Consider the following 15683-nt stretch of genomic DNA (forward strand, 5'->3'; position numbering starts at 1 on the left):
GAAAGTGAAAACGCTTGAACATGTTCACTAATTAATCATATTTATGATTTTTAATAAATGAAAATGATTATCTAAGATAATTATTATCTGGAGGCATGAAATTTGCCATGCAGTGGTTAAAAATTGGCCAGTAGGTGATAAAATAATAAATTACAAATTTAAAATTTAATAAAGGAATTAGGTATATCGGAAATAAGACCATTTAATCACATTGATGACTTTTGCTCCACACGTGATTTAAGTTCTCTCATTTCTTGCATATTATACCTATAAATTATAGTCTGTGTAATTTATATATAGATTTTCTGGCTGTTCCTCACACTCTCCCAAGAGAGCCAGAGAGAGTGCAGCCTTGCCTCGCTGGTGATCCATTCTAGAGAGAGAAACACTTCTTTCACTCTCTCTCTATGATGGCCGACGATCCCATGCCCACGCGCTGGTCTTTCCAGGTTTTTTACTTTCTCTTCTCTCTCCCTCTCCTCGCAAAACTAATTGCGATTCTAAGATTCTTTGTTATTCATTTTTCTTACTACGACATTTGCATCGCGTTTCGTTGATCAATCTATAACGGATTCTTATAGTTGCTCCGATTTGTTTTCTCACTAGCTTGAATAATGTCACGGGAATTTTACTTTGCCTAGATAGATTGTGTGTTTTTGTATATTTTTTTGGTCTGTTTGGTTTTGTTGATTTTGTGGTGGACTGAATTTTACTTTTGTTGTTACCAAGAGTTGTACGTAATTTTAATGTTGGATCTTCAGGACTTCAAATTTTATTATGATGCTAAGTTTGGTAGGAAGAAGGCTGAGAAGAATGGCGAGACTGCTGATGAAGCGGTGGTAAGTAATGGAGGTTCATTGGGCATTGTGTCCAATGGCAATCCACATGCAAAAAAGGCATCGGAAATGGCTGTCTATGAGCAGTTTCGAACTGAGGTACTATGTTTGAGACATGCCTGTTTCTTGTGTAACCGGTCATTCATCACTCCTTAAAATTTCGCTGAGGTGTTTCGTCATGCTTTGATTTTGTGTTTCAGGGGCAGAACCAGATACACTCAAATGAATTTTCGCCGGTTAATATGGATGAAAGGCCGTATGATTTTCTGAACCATCACGTTGTGTTATTGGATTCTGTTGTTGGCACATATTCACTTAAAAATGTTTAAAGTCAATCGTATCAGAAACAGATACGATGCCTTTCGTAATTGATCGAGTAACATATTAGTTCAGTTATGATTAAAGTCCTAGATACTAAAAATATAGACATTCAGGATCATTCGACAAACAGACAATGAAGTTTCTGTTTTCTTTCATTGCATTTTGAATTTGCTGACTTTTATGCGTAGTCCGTACCTTTGATGCTCTCGCCTCACCTAAAGGAAACAGACGGACAATATCATAAGCATACTTTAACAGCCATTACTAAAATTGATAATTTTATATTTTCTCACAATTGCAACAGTTAGTAATATCATTTATTGAATTCTTCTGTTCTAGTAGACTATGTGGAAGATAGTGAATTTGCTACCAAGTAAAGAGAAGTTGACAATAATATACAGTTTTATATCTTCTAGAAATCACAATTGATATTTTCTGTTGTTTAATGAATCACGATTGATATTGATCCTTTGATCCTTGCTCACAATTTCAACCTTTAGTATTATCAACTTATGAATTTTGTGATTCTGTGGGACCATATAGAAGATAAAGAATTTATTCACTCTTAGAATTACTGATAACTTAGAAAATATGGAAGATAGAAAATTTATTCATCTGCAACTCTCAGATAATTATCCCTAACATTTTCAGGCATAAGTCTTTGCTTCCACCTTTTGAGTCTGCAGAAATGCGAACTTTAGCAGAGAGCCTAAGTAGGTATATTTTCTCTATCAACCTTTCTAACAATTTTTATACAAATGCTGACTATTTGGAGTAGTTACCTGTTTGTTGGTCAAAATTTTCATCGCCCATCACATTGTTGCAGGGATATCATTCGTGGAAGTCCAGATGTATCGTGGGAAAGTATCAAGGGCTTAGAGAATGCCAAACGTTTGCTGAAAGAGGCTGTTGTGATGCCAATTAAGTATCCCAAGTAGGTATCCCTATTGCAATTTTTCTACATCTAACATTCCTTAGAGGTATTGACAACCATTTTGTTTGACTGCTTGTCAAGATAATTTTGTGTATGTTGTAAATGAGATCTTTTCATTGGATGTTGCTGGTCATTTACATTGATGAATGAATAAACTAGTGTTTTTAATTTAAAGATGAAAGAAAGGGTAACAATAATGTTAATACTAACCTTTTATTGATTTAGTTTTATTGTATGGTGATTTAGTTTAATTGTATGGTGATTCAGTTTTTTGTGAGAAATATCTTGAACCAATGTTTTATCTAGATTGTTCATGCCTGTTGTTGGGTTCTTAACAGTAATAACGCAACACACAAGAACAAGATTGAAATAAACACTTTTATTGATCTTGGAAGGTTCTATACATAGAGAGTTTAACAAAACTCAGTGTCTTATCTTATCTCATAACAGTCTCTATATATAGAACCTAAACTATAGGAATAACAGAAAATCACTAGATTGTTTGTAGTACCACTACCACATGTTATACTATTCCCTTACATCAAATAGTCTAACTGTCTGACTAAGTTCTTTAGTGTATTGTTTGCTATGCATTATTTAGAGACAATGAAGATACATCTCACAGCCCATGCCTTCAGTTTATCCTTCTTAATATGTTCAAATGTCAATGTGCCAAACACCCTTAAATTCTCATAATTTGTAGTCTTTCCACTCAATACTTCTATATGAGTCTTATTGTTTAGAGTAGATGATGGACTCTTTCTTATCAAATAGATGGCAGTCTTTGTAGCTTTCCCCTAGAAGGACTTAGGCAATCTCACCCTTTCCAAAATGATTTTGTTCATCCTCTCAGCCAACCAACCCATTTTGTTGTGATGTGATGTGCTTGCAACTGTCTTTTGCCACTTTATACCTCCTGCCTTGCTAGAGTCATTGAATTCGTTTGAAACAAACTCTAGTCCATTGTTGTACTCAACACTTCCAACTTGGTTCCCTGCTGATTAATCACCATGGTGAGCCACTCCTTAACCTCTGAAAAGTCTTAGTCTTTTAAGATGTAAATCCACACCCTTCTTCAATAATCATCTATAATAGTGTGAAAATAAGATCTTTCAACCTGAGTTTGAGCTCATGTTGGATCCCTTTGGTTTGCTTGAGCATACTCAAAGGGTCTACTAGACGCATGCTTACCAATCTGAAACTTCAATCTATGAGACTTTCCTTGTACGTAGTGATCACAAAACTCCAATCCCTTTATCTTATCAATAAGAAAATGTCGTCAATAAGAAAAAGCTTGACAATATTTCTATCATAAACGAAAGCAATAGGGGGAGAGGAGAGCATGATCAAGGGAAAATGACGTCTTCCTCAAGATGAAGGAAATTGGACATCCCTGTTTTTGCAGAAGAGGAGGCTTATGGATGGACCAATCGATTGGAGTGGAATATTCGATTGAAGGATGTGATTATGGAAGAAAGTATGTAGGCTGTGTCTTGATTACTTTAGAAGGTAAAGCTTTGAATTGGTTTCAGTGGTGGGAGATCTATTAACTTTCTTGTGCCAGTTATAACACTCAAAATTGACCAAATCATCTGGTGAGTATCACTAAACTTTCTTTCCCTAAACTCCTTTTCTTTCTTTCTCTTCAACTTAGACACATTTAGACTCAACCCATTACCCTCTTCTTTACATTCTTGAATCTTCTGAATCTCTTTAGTCTTTAGTCCTTATCGATGTTTTTACCTCCTCTAGAGTAATCATTTGCTAGTTTCCAAGCAGTAAAGTGTCTTTAAAATGTTCGTACGTGCTAGGTAATGGGTTAAGAAGAAGTAAAACCTTACCCTCATCCTCAAGCTTCATCTCAATGTTCTCCATGTCTTCCTAAATCTTATTAAAACCTGTTATCCTTTCCACCATCATTCTTGTCTGAGTTGTCTTGAACGAGTACAATTGTTACTTGAGATAGAGTCTATGTGCCAAAAACTTATGCCAAAAACTTAACCATATACATTGACTCAAGTTTCATCCAAATTGTTACATATATTATATTATTATATATCTTTGATAGATATCTTATCTTTATCTTTTATCTTCAACTACTTTGTTATTATTCTTTATTTGTATTTTGGGCTTAGTCTATATTTCATTTTGTTGGAAGTCCCATATCGACTGGAGATAAGGCCAATTTATAGTATATAAGTGGGTGCAAACCTCACCTTACAAGCCAATTCTGTGGGGGTTGAGTTAGGCTTAAAGTCCACTTCTTAACATGGTATTAGAGCCAGGTTAGAACCTATCCTAGTGATATTTGTTGTATGGTGGGCATATTGTTCCACCCGTTATCATGCCGTTATTGGACCACCCATTAATGTCTAGTCCCACGCTCGAGATGTATATACCTTGGCGTGAGGGGGTGTGTTGGAAGTCCCACATCGACTAGAGATAAGGTCAATTTATAGTATATAAGTGGGTGCAAACCTCACTTTACAAGCCGGTTTTGTGGGGTTTAGTTAAGCTTAAAGTCCACTTCTTAACACATTTATTATAAATACTGAATCCTATGTGTATTTTTTACACAAGGGTGATTAATCCCAAACCTATTTTTCACTTATGTTTGTATGTAGAGCCTAAGGTATTTTTTTAGAAAAATTTTCATCACTGCTACCATTGCAACTGTTGTTGTCGTCACCCATCACCGTAAATGTCGTCAGAGTTCTAGTTCAGATCGGTGTCCACACGATTTTGATTGTCTCGGCTAGGTGACCACCGTGTCGTCAACAAGGGCTTCATCGGTGCTCTCACACGCCGTCACGCGCCTCTCAAAGTCACGTACCTGCGTTGTTTTCTACCGCTTGTGGTGGCGTGCGTCTTTGCTCCTCTTGGACAACGACCATCGACGCTGAGATCACCTCTTTCTCTTCTTTCCAAATTTGGTCTTGTTGCCTTGATTGGAAAAACTTGGATTTTTAAGGTTTCTCTCTCGAGTTCATCTATGGCTTCTTCTTCTATACTGTCTCTTCTAATATCTCTTTTGCCACCACTGTGTCTGACTCGTCCATATATACTATCAATGTCAATGTGCACTTGTTTGTTGATAACTTAGGTGACTCTAATTATGTGACTTGGTATCAGACATTAGACTTTGGCTTAAGAGTCAGGGGTATGTTTATCATATTATGCTAAAAGTGATTGATATTGATTCTATTGAGATACCTGTTGGATTAAAAAATATGCTCAATTATGTCCTTATCAAGGGTACCTTGCACTCTTTAAAACAAATTTTTTGTTTCTATGACACATGTTTTGAAGTTTCAGAATAGACCAAATTATTATACACCAATTATACTCGGTGTTTGTCATGATCTTTTCAATGTTGTTGCTCCTCGGCATCAGGACTCTATGTCTGATTATATGGGTAAGATTCATGCTCTTTTTCATGAATTTAATGAGTTATTGCCTCCTGCCTTTACTCTTACCCAAGAAATAGAGCAAAACATGCATAATCAAAAACTCGGAGAGATGTGTGAAAGAGAGGATCGTTTGGAAAGAGAATGGAGAAAGAGACTTTATGATTGAGAGAGGAGGAGGACATCATATTAATAAGAAAACATGCAATTAAGATGGCATCTTCCAGTGATGGACAAGAATATGGACACCAAGCAAAAAGGTACGAGCAGTTTCAATCGAGTGTCGGTTTTTCCTTTCTGCTATACCATTTTGTTCTTGTGTATGAGGACAAGTGGACTGATGTAGTATATAATGGGAAGTCAAGATTGCAGAAAAGGTGGATGAGAAGTACTCTTTGACATTGTCACTTAAGATTTTGATTACTTGACCAAATTGATTCTTGATTTCATTAAAAAAGATGTAAAGATGGATAACAATTCAGAGCAATCTTTCATAAGATAAACCCAAGTACATCTTGAATATTCATCCATGAAGGTAACAAAATACCTAAAACCAAAAGAAGAGACATGACTAGGTCCCTAGATATCAGAATGGATAATCGAAAACTAGAATTAGACATTGATTGAGACCTTTTAGGAAAGGTAGATCTAACATGTTTATCTAGGTGACATGACTCACATTATAAGGTCCGGAGAGCATTAAGTTCAGACACATTTTTTTAGTTTTGACATTTTAGGACTAGGAGCAGCAACACAGGACACCCTTGGATGAGATTCAAAATGGTATAATCCTCCAAATTCATATCCTTCTCCAATCTGTCTCCACAAATCACGCTCCTGTATAACAAAAGATTTGTGATCGAAAGTTATTAAAAATTTAACATTTTGCTTAACTGGCTTAAGAAAATCAAATTGAAAGGACAATTAAGGACAAAAAGGATAGACTTCAAGAATTTTGACCTTCCATGGATTGAGAAATGCAGGCTGTTGATGTACTGGGAGATTGAGATGTTTGTGCCAAGCTGTTAGTCTTCAATCGTAGATACTCTTGATATTCATCCTCAGTGAACTTGGAATTGGTAGTTTCAGCTTTCGAGATATTGCGGTTTTGGAAGGAAAACCATACAAGGAGTAGCAATTTTCTTGTGTGATCCATCCTTTTACAATATGTGCATTGAGGGCATCCTCGACCTCCTTGTCCTTCTTCTCTGGTGCCACGTCCTCCTTTTCCTCGTGTGGCATGAGCTTCTTGAGTTTGAGCTTCTTGAGTTTGAGGCAGTGGGACACGAATAAGGCTTGTGGTCAAGGTTTCCATGCAAGGAACCTCATGACTGGTTAGAAGTTGATCTCTAATATGATTAAATTCTTGATGTAGAGCACAAAAGATCAATACCATGTAATATTTGTCTAGTTTCTTCTTGATATTGTCCAAAGGGTCCACTTCCAAAAACATCCTCAGTTCTTTGATAACAGATTGTGCTTTAGTCATGAAGGACATCATATCATGATATGCCATTTTAAGAGATGCAAGCTTGTTTGCCATTCAGAGACATTGAATATTGTTGGCATAAATACTTTGAGCTTTCTTCCAAAAGGAGTGACAAGTTTTGAAAGTTGTAAGAGAGACAAGTCTTGGTTCCTCTGATTGCCATAATAGGGCACACAGCTAGAAATCTGCTTGTTTCCGCTAATAAACTTTTTTAGCAGGTACATGGCTACCATCTTGCTCAAGGTGATCATAATGTCCTTGGCCAAAAAACCAAGTTCGACGGCAGCAAGCCAAGATACATAATTTTTGCTATTTAGCTTCTTGGAAGTAATTGAGAGACTTCCAGAGATTTGAATGACACTTCCAGATGCCATTTCTGATCAAGGGACAAAGAAACAGCCAGGAAAATAGAAAAGCCTAGGTGGCTGTTCACAAGGGTAGCTTTTGGATTTTCACAAGGGTCTCTTGGACTCTCATTTGATCAAAATTAGAGTTAAGCCCCATCAAGAAATCATAGACTCTATCTTGCTTAATATACTCATTGAGCATTGCTGAATCATCTGAGCACTTGGCTTTTATGACCATGTAATGGTCTAATTCCATCCACAATGATTTGAGTTGATTGGTGTACTCTGTAACTATCTTGTTTTCTTGTTTTGTAGCGACAGTCTTCACCTTCACATCATATATTTGACTAGCATCTTTAGCTTTGGAGTATGGCTGCTCCATGGCATTCCAAATCTCCTTTGTAGAATTAAAAAACATGTAAGTATAAGTGATTTTCGGAATCATGGAGTTCCATAGCCATGCCATGATCATAGAGTCCTCTTCATCCCATTTTTGTAAATTTGGGATCTTCTTTAGGAGCATCTTTAGTCAAGTGGTTAGCTTTCCCTTTACCTTTCAAAGATCTGCGAACAAGCTAGGCCTATTTCAAATAATTCTTTCCATTCAATCGGTAGGCAGTGTTGAGGTTTTGCAGTTGTCCTTGAGTGTTCTGTGATGCAGTATTGACCACTTTAGCAATTTGTTCTTCCATGTCCATGCAGTACAATGATTTTAATGCAGTGAATAGGTATTTGATTGTTGTGACTGCAACGAAACACTGCAAATCATAGCAACAATGAAGGGTGACTACCCTAAAAAAATACTATTGACAACAATTAAGGCTGCCCTTAAAGGGATGGTGGACAACAATGATGGCAGTCGTCTAGGGTTTGGTTTGCGACAACAATGAAGGCTGTCTTGAAAGAGATGGTGGCAACAATGAAGGTTGCCGTCTAGGGTTTTGGTGGCGTAGTCAGAGGCGGCTTCCAGAATTTAAGAGCTTTGATGCCATCTTATAATTTAGGGTAGAATCATTCAATAAGGCTAGAAAACTATTTTAGGAAGTATAATAATAGCACCTAGACAACCGAATCCCTATGATTCAAGGATATCCCCATCATACATTATAATTATAATATGCTAAATAGGGAAACAATCCAACTAATAAAAACACATTCTAACAAAAATAATACAGTTAATAAAACATATTCTAACAAGTATTTTGAAGGAAACTGAGTTGATAAGTGGGTTGATGCATTCAAAATCTATTGACACACCCATGGATCCTAATACTAAACTTATACCAAACAGGGGGAGCTTATGTCAAATCCCAAGCAGTATAGAAGACAAGTTGGAAAATTAAATTATCTTATAGTTACTTGTCCTTACATTTTGATAGGATACTGGGTAATAGGATAGAAGGGAGCCGAACGGTAGGAGGGAAGGGGAAGCAAGCCGAAAATTGGAAGGCAGGGAGAGGTCAAGCCGAACGGTGGAAGGCATGGAAAGGTCAGACCGAACGGTGGAAGGCGGTGAATAGCTGGAGCTGAACGGTAGGGTGCAGGGGAAGCAAAGCCGAACGGGTGCTGGACCTGATCGGTTGAAGAGTGACTATCCTAACTAGGACTACAGTTAGGATAGGTGGAAAATATTTAGAAATAATTATAGTAAATAAGAATATATCTTAGGGAAATATTTTATTTAGAACAATATTCATATTTTATTCTAGGGAAAGATTTTATTATAGGGAAATATTTTATTTAGAACAATATTCATATTTTATTCTAGGGAAATATTTTATTTAGGAAATAATTAGTATAAATAAAGGGAGAGTCTAGGGTTAAAGGTATGCTTTTGATTATTGAGTTTGGTTGATAGGCGACTATGCGTCCTGTGAGGGATGTTATGCTCCCAAGTAATTGGAGGAGGTTATGCTCCCAATTATTGTTTACTTTTGTTTATTCAGATATTACCATCAATAAAAGAGATTCATTCGTCCACTATCATTCGTTCATTGTCTTTTCTACCTATTGTGATCGTGTTTAATTACGTCTCCGACTCGGATACGTAACACATTTCCTTTGCAGTCAGTGTGATAAGCGGATTTCTTAATTCCCCATGTGAAGATCATTGAAATGCAGTCCATATGTTAAGGTACATTAAAGGAGTTCTTGGAAAAGGATTGTTATATGGTTTTATTAGAGATCCCACATCGATTAGAGATAAGACAAGTTTATAGTATATAAATGAGTGCATACAGGACCTTATAAGCTGGTTCACTTCTTAACATAGTATTAGAGTCATGAGTTTGAGCCTATCCTATCGATATTTGTTGTTTGTTGGACCTATCGTGCGATACTTACAGACATGTAATATTTTTTAGTCTCAGGGGAATAACATCAATACACTTGCGGATGACACAAATAGTAACTAGATGGCAACTCCTTTGTTAGACAGAGGCAAGGAGAGTGGGATTGACCTACTTTGGTTCCAATTTGAGAAAAATATAAAAGAATAGATAATGAATTTGAGAGAGCTTGATCACTCCTCTCATATGTTCTCGTACTTATATTGATAGAGTTCTGATACAATGAGTATGGGGAAGAGCAAAGATCAAACTAGAGTCCAAGGTACAAAGATAGATACAACTCATATAGCAGTTTCCCAATACAACTACTTCCTACGTATATTTAATACCTATTCTAACACTTATCCTACCTGTATTTAATACCTATTCTAACACTTACCTATAAACAACTGGAATTTCGATGTTTTGAATTATTTATACATCTATTTCCTTCACTATCTGAATGGGCTAAATCATACATAATTTTACTTTGGAAAACAAATTCATGTTTTTTAATAGTGGTTTCTCCATTACCAACTTGCCACTCCACATTGTAGATTGAATAACTTGCCTTATAGGTTGTAGCATGCACGAGAAAAATTGAAGTTAGGGTTTATGGAAGTGTGATTCCTTTCCTAGGTTTCTATTGAAATACCAGTGTTTTTTAGCTGAAGCTTCTCACTTTGCACCTTTTCTGGGAGTGTTATTTCTTTGGTGCCTTGATGGGTTTTATTTATGTTTGCTTTAATGTTGTGATTTACCAAAAGGTCATATAATTTGATAGTACAATTTAAGTTGGACAACCATTAGAGGTGTACATTAGAAGGACTAAATGATAAGATTCTTAAGGCTTGATTATTTGTTTTGTGACAGTTATTGAGTGGTTTTTATTCGTTGTGGGGCAGTTATCATTGTATGCACTAACAGTTATTTGTGGAATATAGATATAGGAAACTAGAGCAGTTAGGGGGCATTTGTGATTTGTTGTTCCTGCAGTGTGAAAGGATGAAACTCCTACGCAGGGAAGTAGCCCGTGTTACCACCTATTTGGACTACAGATTTATTTCCAGAATTCCTATCAGTGTAGTTGTGCTGGGCAATCCCATAGTTTAACATCTTTTATGTGCAAATGTAGCTCTTGGATGATTTCTTATTCTCCTTCTTTTTGGATATTTTCTCAAGAAGGATTTTGTGTCTTGGACATATAAAAGATAATCTCTAAAGGCATATTTTTGCTGATGATATGAATCTAAGAAATTAACTCTAAACTCAAGCTTTGAAGTTAGATTTTGGAATCAAATGGTTTCTCTTGGGTTGGAGTACGACACAATAAGCTTTGCAATTTTTTCAGCAAGTAAGAGGAAAATGGTTTTTCTAAGTTTAAGTATCAGGTTTCAATAATGACATGATGGAGAAATTAATGAAGATATAAAAATGGGAAACTACATCAGGGGTTATTTGTGACTCTAAAGTACCTGGCTATCAAACTTAAAAGGATGATTTATTGATGACTACAAACCAAGTATACTCTATCACAGTGAATACTGATCTTTAAAGGGACAATACAAGAAAAAAAGGAGTAGCATAAATGAGAATGTTAAGGTGGACGTAATTAATAAAAGAGATCTGTTGATAGATAATATCGTAGTGTTTACATTATTTTTTTTCTTAATATAATTCTTTCTTTGTTAGAAAAAAAAATCCTCATTTTAAAGTCCTTGAATAAGGGAACAGAAAGAGGTCTAGCTAATTCACATGTTTCGGGTGCTGCTTGTTTGAAAATGACAGATACTCTAGATTTGTTATTTTGAAATTTGGACCACATGTGTTTGTTAGTTTGTTTTTTGGGAATTTGAGATCATATTCTAAGTTCCCTGTCTTGCTAAAATGGCTATATTAATATATTGTTTTTTGAAATGGTTAACTAATAGATTTCCTACACATGCATATAAAGTGTACTAGAGAACTAGAGATATGAGTAAAATATTTTCATGGTCAAGCGAATCTTTTTCTCCTTTTTCTAGGTACTTCACGGGTCTGTTATCACCATGGAAGGGCATCCTCCTCTTTGGACCACCAGGAACAGGAAAGGTTTGTATTGTTATTCCATCATTAACATTCACTAGATTGCCTCCTAGTGCCATTCTAAAATTGTAAGTGAATGTTAATGTGTGTGCTGATAAAATTCAAAAGTAATTTGTATTGGAAGAAATATTCAGCTGTCTTACTTTCATGTTTTGATCGAGCAGATTTTTTTTTTTCCTTTTTGAATTATTAATAACTTCCTAACTTTTGGTTTGATTGTTGCAGACAATGCTTGCTAAGGCAGTTGCGACAGAGTGCAAGACTACCTTTTTTAATATTTCAGCATCATCTGTAGTTAGCAAATGGCGAGGTATGTTTCTTAACTTTCTCCCACTTCTTTTTTAGATTATTTGTTTTGTAAATCTTTATCTAGGTATCGTATGAAACATGAAAGTGTTTATTTTTATAATTGCAGTGTATGTTATTTTTTCTAAAGGAAATAGAATAATCTGTCTGGAAGACGGTACAGCTAACTATTTTTTTAAAAAATTACGATGATAACTACATTCTAAACTGCCAATTGACATACTCCCTTTTTGGTTTGGAAAGGTTTTTGTTCAAGACGATTGTCCTCTGATTTACATAGCTAAATAGATATAGAATGGCGTATGTAGCATATATATCTTAAAAGAAAGGTCTAATATCAATCAAAGAAGTTCATATTAAGAGTAGACTTTAAACCTAACTCAATCCCACAAAAACGGCTTGTAAGGTGAGGTTTACACCCACTTACATACTATAAATTGGCCTTATCTCTAGTCGATGTGAGATTTTCAATACACCCCCTCACGCTGAGGTATATACATCTCGAGCGTGAGACTAGACATTAATGGGTGGCTCGATAGTGACCCGACAACGGGTGAAACAACATGCCCAACAAACATCGCTAGGATAGGCTCTAACCTGACTTTGATACCATGTTAAGAAGTGGACTTTAAGCCTAACTCAACCCCACAAAATCGGCTTGTAAGGTGAGGTTTACACGCAGTTATATATTATAAATTGACCTTATCTCTAGTCGATGTGGGACTTCCAACAGCTCAAAACAACTATTTGGTACAACATGGGTGATTTGGATTAAAACCATTGATTGCATGACTTGAATTTAGTTTTAATCTACACCATTTGCTATTTTAAGCTTCTCTCACATCTCATTGTAGGCAAATGATCTCAAAGAATGAGCGTACACTGGTATCCATTAGAGGTCACATGTATGTTAGTTGCCCATTAGTTTAATAGCTAGTTATAATATATCAGTTTGCTAGGCTGAATTAGAGGTCACATTTTAGTTATTTACCCAATAGTTTAGTAGGTAGTTACAATATGAGTTAACTAGGTTGGATTATTCAAATCACTGGGTAGGGATAATTAGAAGAATAGGGCGTGTTGCCTATAAAATGAGGGACTAAGAGGGCAAAAGGATCTTGTTATTTTGTGAGAGAATTAGGCCTTCAATTTGTTTGGTGCAAAGCATTAGATAATTAAATTACTCTAACATGTAATTTCTTTTTAGTTCATAAAGAAAATTATGCTGTGAAATCTTAGACTACATATTTTTTAGTGTGTTCTATTTCTTATCTCTATTCTTTCTATTAAAGGGCTCAAGAACTTACTTGAATTCATTATGAAAAGATTCAAGAATGTTCTTTTAATGGACAGATGATGTTTTCTCTTCTCTTACTTTCTTTGTTTCCTAATGTGAAAACAAGCAAAAAATGCAAGGAGGGTTGAATTGTGTTTTAGGAATTATCAAAAACATTTTAAAAAGCTTTGTTTGATAGCCGTTAATAGATGAAGTTTAATATTAAGTGTGAAGAAAGTTTTATTAAGAACTGTGCCTGATGAAGAGTAGACGTAACTTCAAGGTGATAGATGCACTATCTAAAAAACCTTTCAAAGATTGTTTTCTAAAATCTCTTATTAGTTACATTTTAAGACCATGTGATGTAAAAGTGCTTAGTGATTAGAAGATTTACACAAGGTATTTTTATCCTGATTCATTTGATAAACCCAGACTATGTCTAATTGTTGATCAACATGATCAAGTTCCACTAAGGCAGACTACAGCTGCAAGATACAAGTATTATTTGAACCTGCCACTTCTAGCTAAACAATGAATATTCTTTGGACACAACCACTCTTGACTAAAACTGAGTTGGACACAACTCCTAATTCAACCTAAGTATTTTTGGGAATCCAACCTCTTCAAGTTAAACTTAAGTATTATTTGGAACGTAGCCGGTCTTAGCAAAAACAAAAGTATTAGACTTGAGTATTATTTTGAACGTAGCCAGTAAGAACCAGAAGTATTGTTTGGACATGGTCACTAAGTATGAGTATTCTTTGAACCACACCTGCTCTTGGCTAAGACATAAATATTCTTTGGACTAGGTCACTCCTAGCTAAACTACTTTGTTTACAAAGGGTGTGATCTACTAATTTAAAGAGGGTAATGTCCTAAGATGAATACCCAATGATTAAACTCTTTTTGGTTGTTCTCGAGCATGAACAATGTTCTTCCTCACAAATACAAGGCTAATAATTGCTAAAGATTACAAGAGGTTTAGCATTTGCATTTTGATTGTTGTTTTCAACATTTCTTCTTCAAAGAGGACTTTTATATATGAAATTGAGATAAAAAAGGGTTGCTGCAAATCCCCTTTGAATCCACTTGAGATTGAAACTATAAAATAATTCTCGAGGACTTGAAAGATCCCTCTCACTCTCATTCTATATATAAGAAAGTTCTGATACAAAAGTACATGATAAATAGCGTAACCCTGGCTGCAAACCTAGGTACTACTATATATAAACTAGACACAATATAATGATGATAAATAGGATAAATATTGTAACACTCCTCCTCAAGCTGGAGCATACAAATTGTATGTACCAAGCTTGGAACAAATAAACTCAATTCGAGGACCCCTTAATGACTTGATCAACACATCTGTGAGTTGATCGTTTGACTCAACTAACTCATACATATTTCTTTAGTCAACAACTTTTCATGAACAAAATGAGAATCAATTTTTATATGTTTAGTCCTCTCATGAAACATTGGATTTGATGCAATGTGGAGAACAACTTAATTATCGTAATACATCTTCATAGTATGGATGTCACCCATATAAGTTCACATGTTAGTAACGCCATTGCCCTATACTCGACTTCAACTGTTAATCGAGCTATTACATTCTGTTTCTTACGTTTCCATGAAATAATGTTTTCTTCCAGAAAAACATAATATCCTGTAGTAGACAGTCTATCAATAGGCGAAATTGCCCAATCTGCATCACATTACCCAGAGACCTGAATGCTTCCTTTATCTTCTTATAACAAACAATCCTTGCCCAAGAGCCTTTTTGACATACCTTAGAATGCGAATGAGAACATTCCAATGGTCACCACATGGAGCCTGCATGAACTGACTAACCACTCCAACTGCAAAGGATATATCTGGTCTTGTAATAGTGAGATAAATCAGTTTTCCAACCAACCTCCTATACCTCTTTGGATAGGAAAACAATTCACCTTCTTTGTCTTGAATTTCTGGTTTAGGTCCATGGGACTGTCTACCGGTCTGCAATCAATCATACCTGTTTCTTGTAATATATCAAGAGCATACTTTCTTTTGGAGATTACAGCTCCATCTTTTGATTGCGCTACTTCAATGCCTAAGAAGTATTTGAGACTTCCAAGATCCTTGGTTTGAAAATGTCTACATAATTAATCTTTCAGTTGAGATATTCCAACAACATTATTTCCTGTATTGACAATATCATCAACATATACTATTAAGTAAACACATTTCCCAAGAGAAGAATGACAATAAAAAACAAAATGGTTTGCTTCATTACGGTTTAGCCCAAATTTTTGAACAATGGAGCTAAACTTTCAAAACCAAGCACGTGGTGATTGCTTGAGGCCATATAGA

At 35.4% G+C, this 15683-nt stretch overlaps 1 protein-coding gene across 1 annotated transcript in view; it reads left to right on the forward strand.

The window, feature by feature from the left end:
- The first annotated feature begins 294 nt into the window (after nt 1–294).
- The window catches only part of CCP1 (P-loop containing nucleoside triphosphate hydrolases superfamily protein), a 35897-nt gene continuing 20508 nt past the window's right edge, over nt 295–15683 (forward strand). The window contains exons 1-7 of the mRNA XM_088103936.1: nt 295–449; nt 762–935; nt 1037–1092; nt 1809–1874; nt 1984–2091; nt 11686–11752; nt 11972–12056. Coding sequence (XP_087960062.1) covers nt 408–449; nt 762–935; nt 1037–1092; nt 1809–1874; nt 1984–2091; nt 11686–11752; nt 11972–12056 — 598 coding nt within the window. The 5' untranslated portion in view covers nt 295–407. The remainder of the gene's footprint in view (nt 450–761; nt 936–1036; nt 1093–1808; nt 1875–1983; nt 2092–11685; nt 11753–11971; nt 12057–15683) is intronic.

This window comes from Vigna umbellata, chromosome 1 (genome assembly GCF_029865625.1).
Source record: "Vigna umbellata cultivar VRB3 chromosome 1, Vumbellata_1.0, whole genome shotgun sequence".
In the NCBI taxonomy this organism is placed as follows: Eukaryota; Viridiplantae; Streptophyta; class Magnoliopsida; order Fabales; family Fabaceae; genus Vigna; species Vigna umbellata.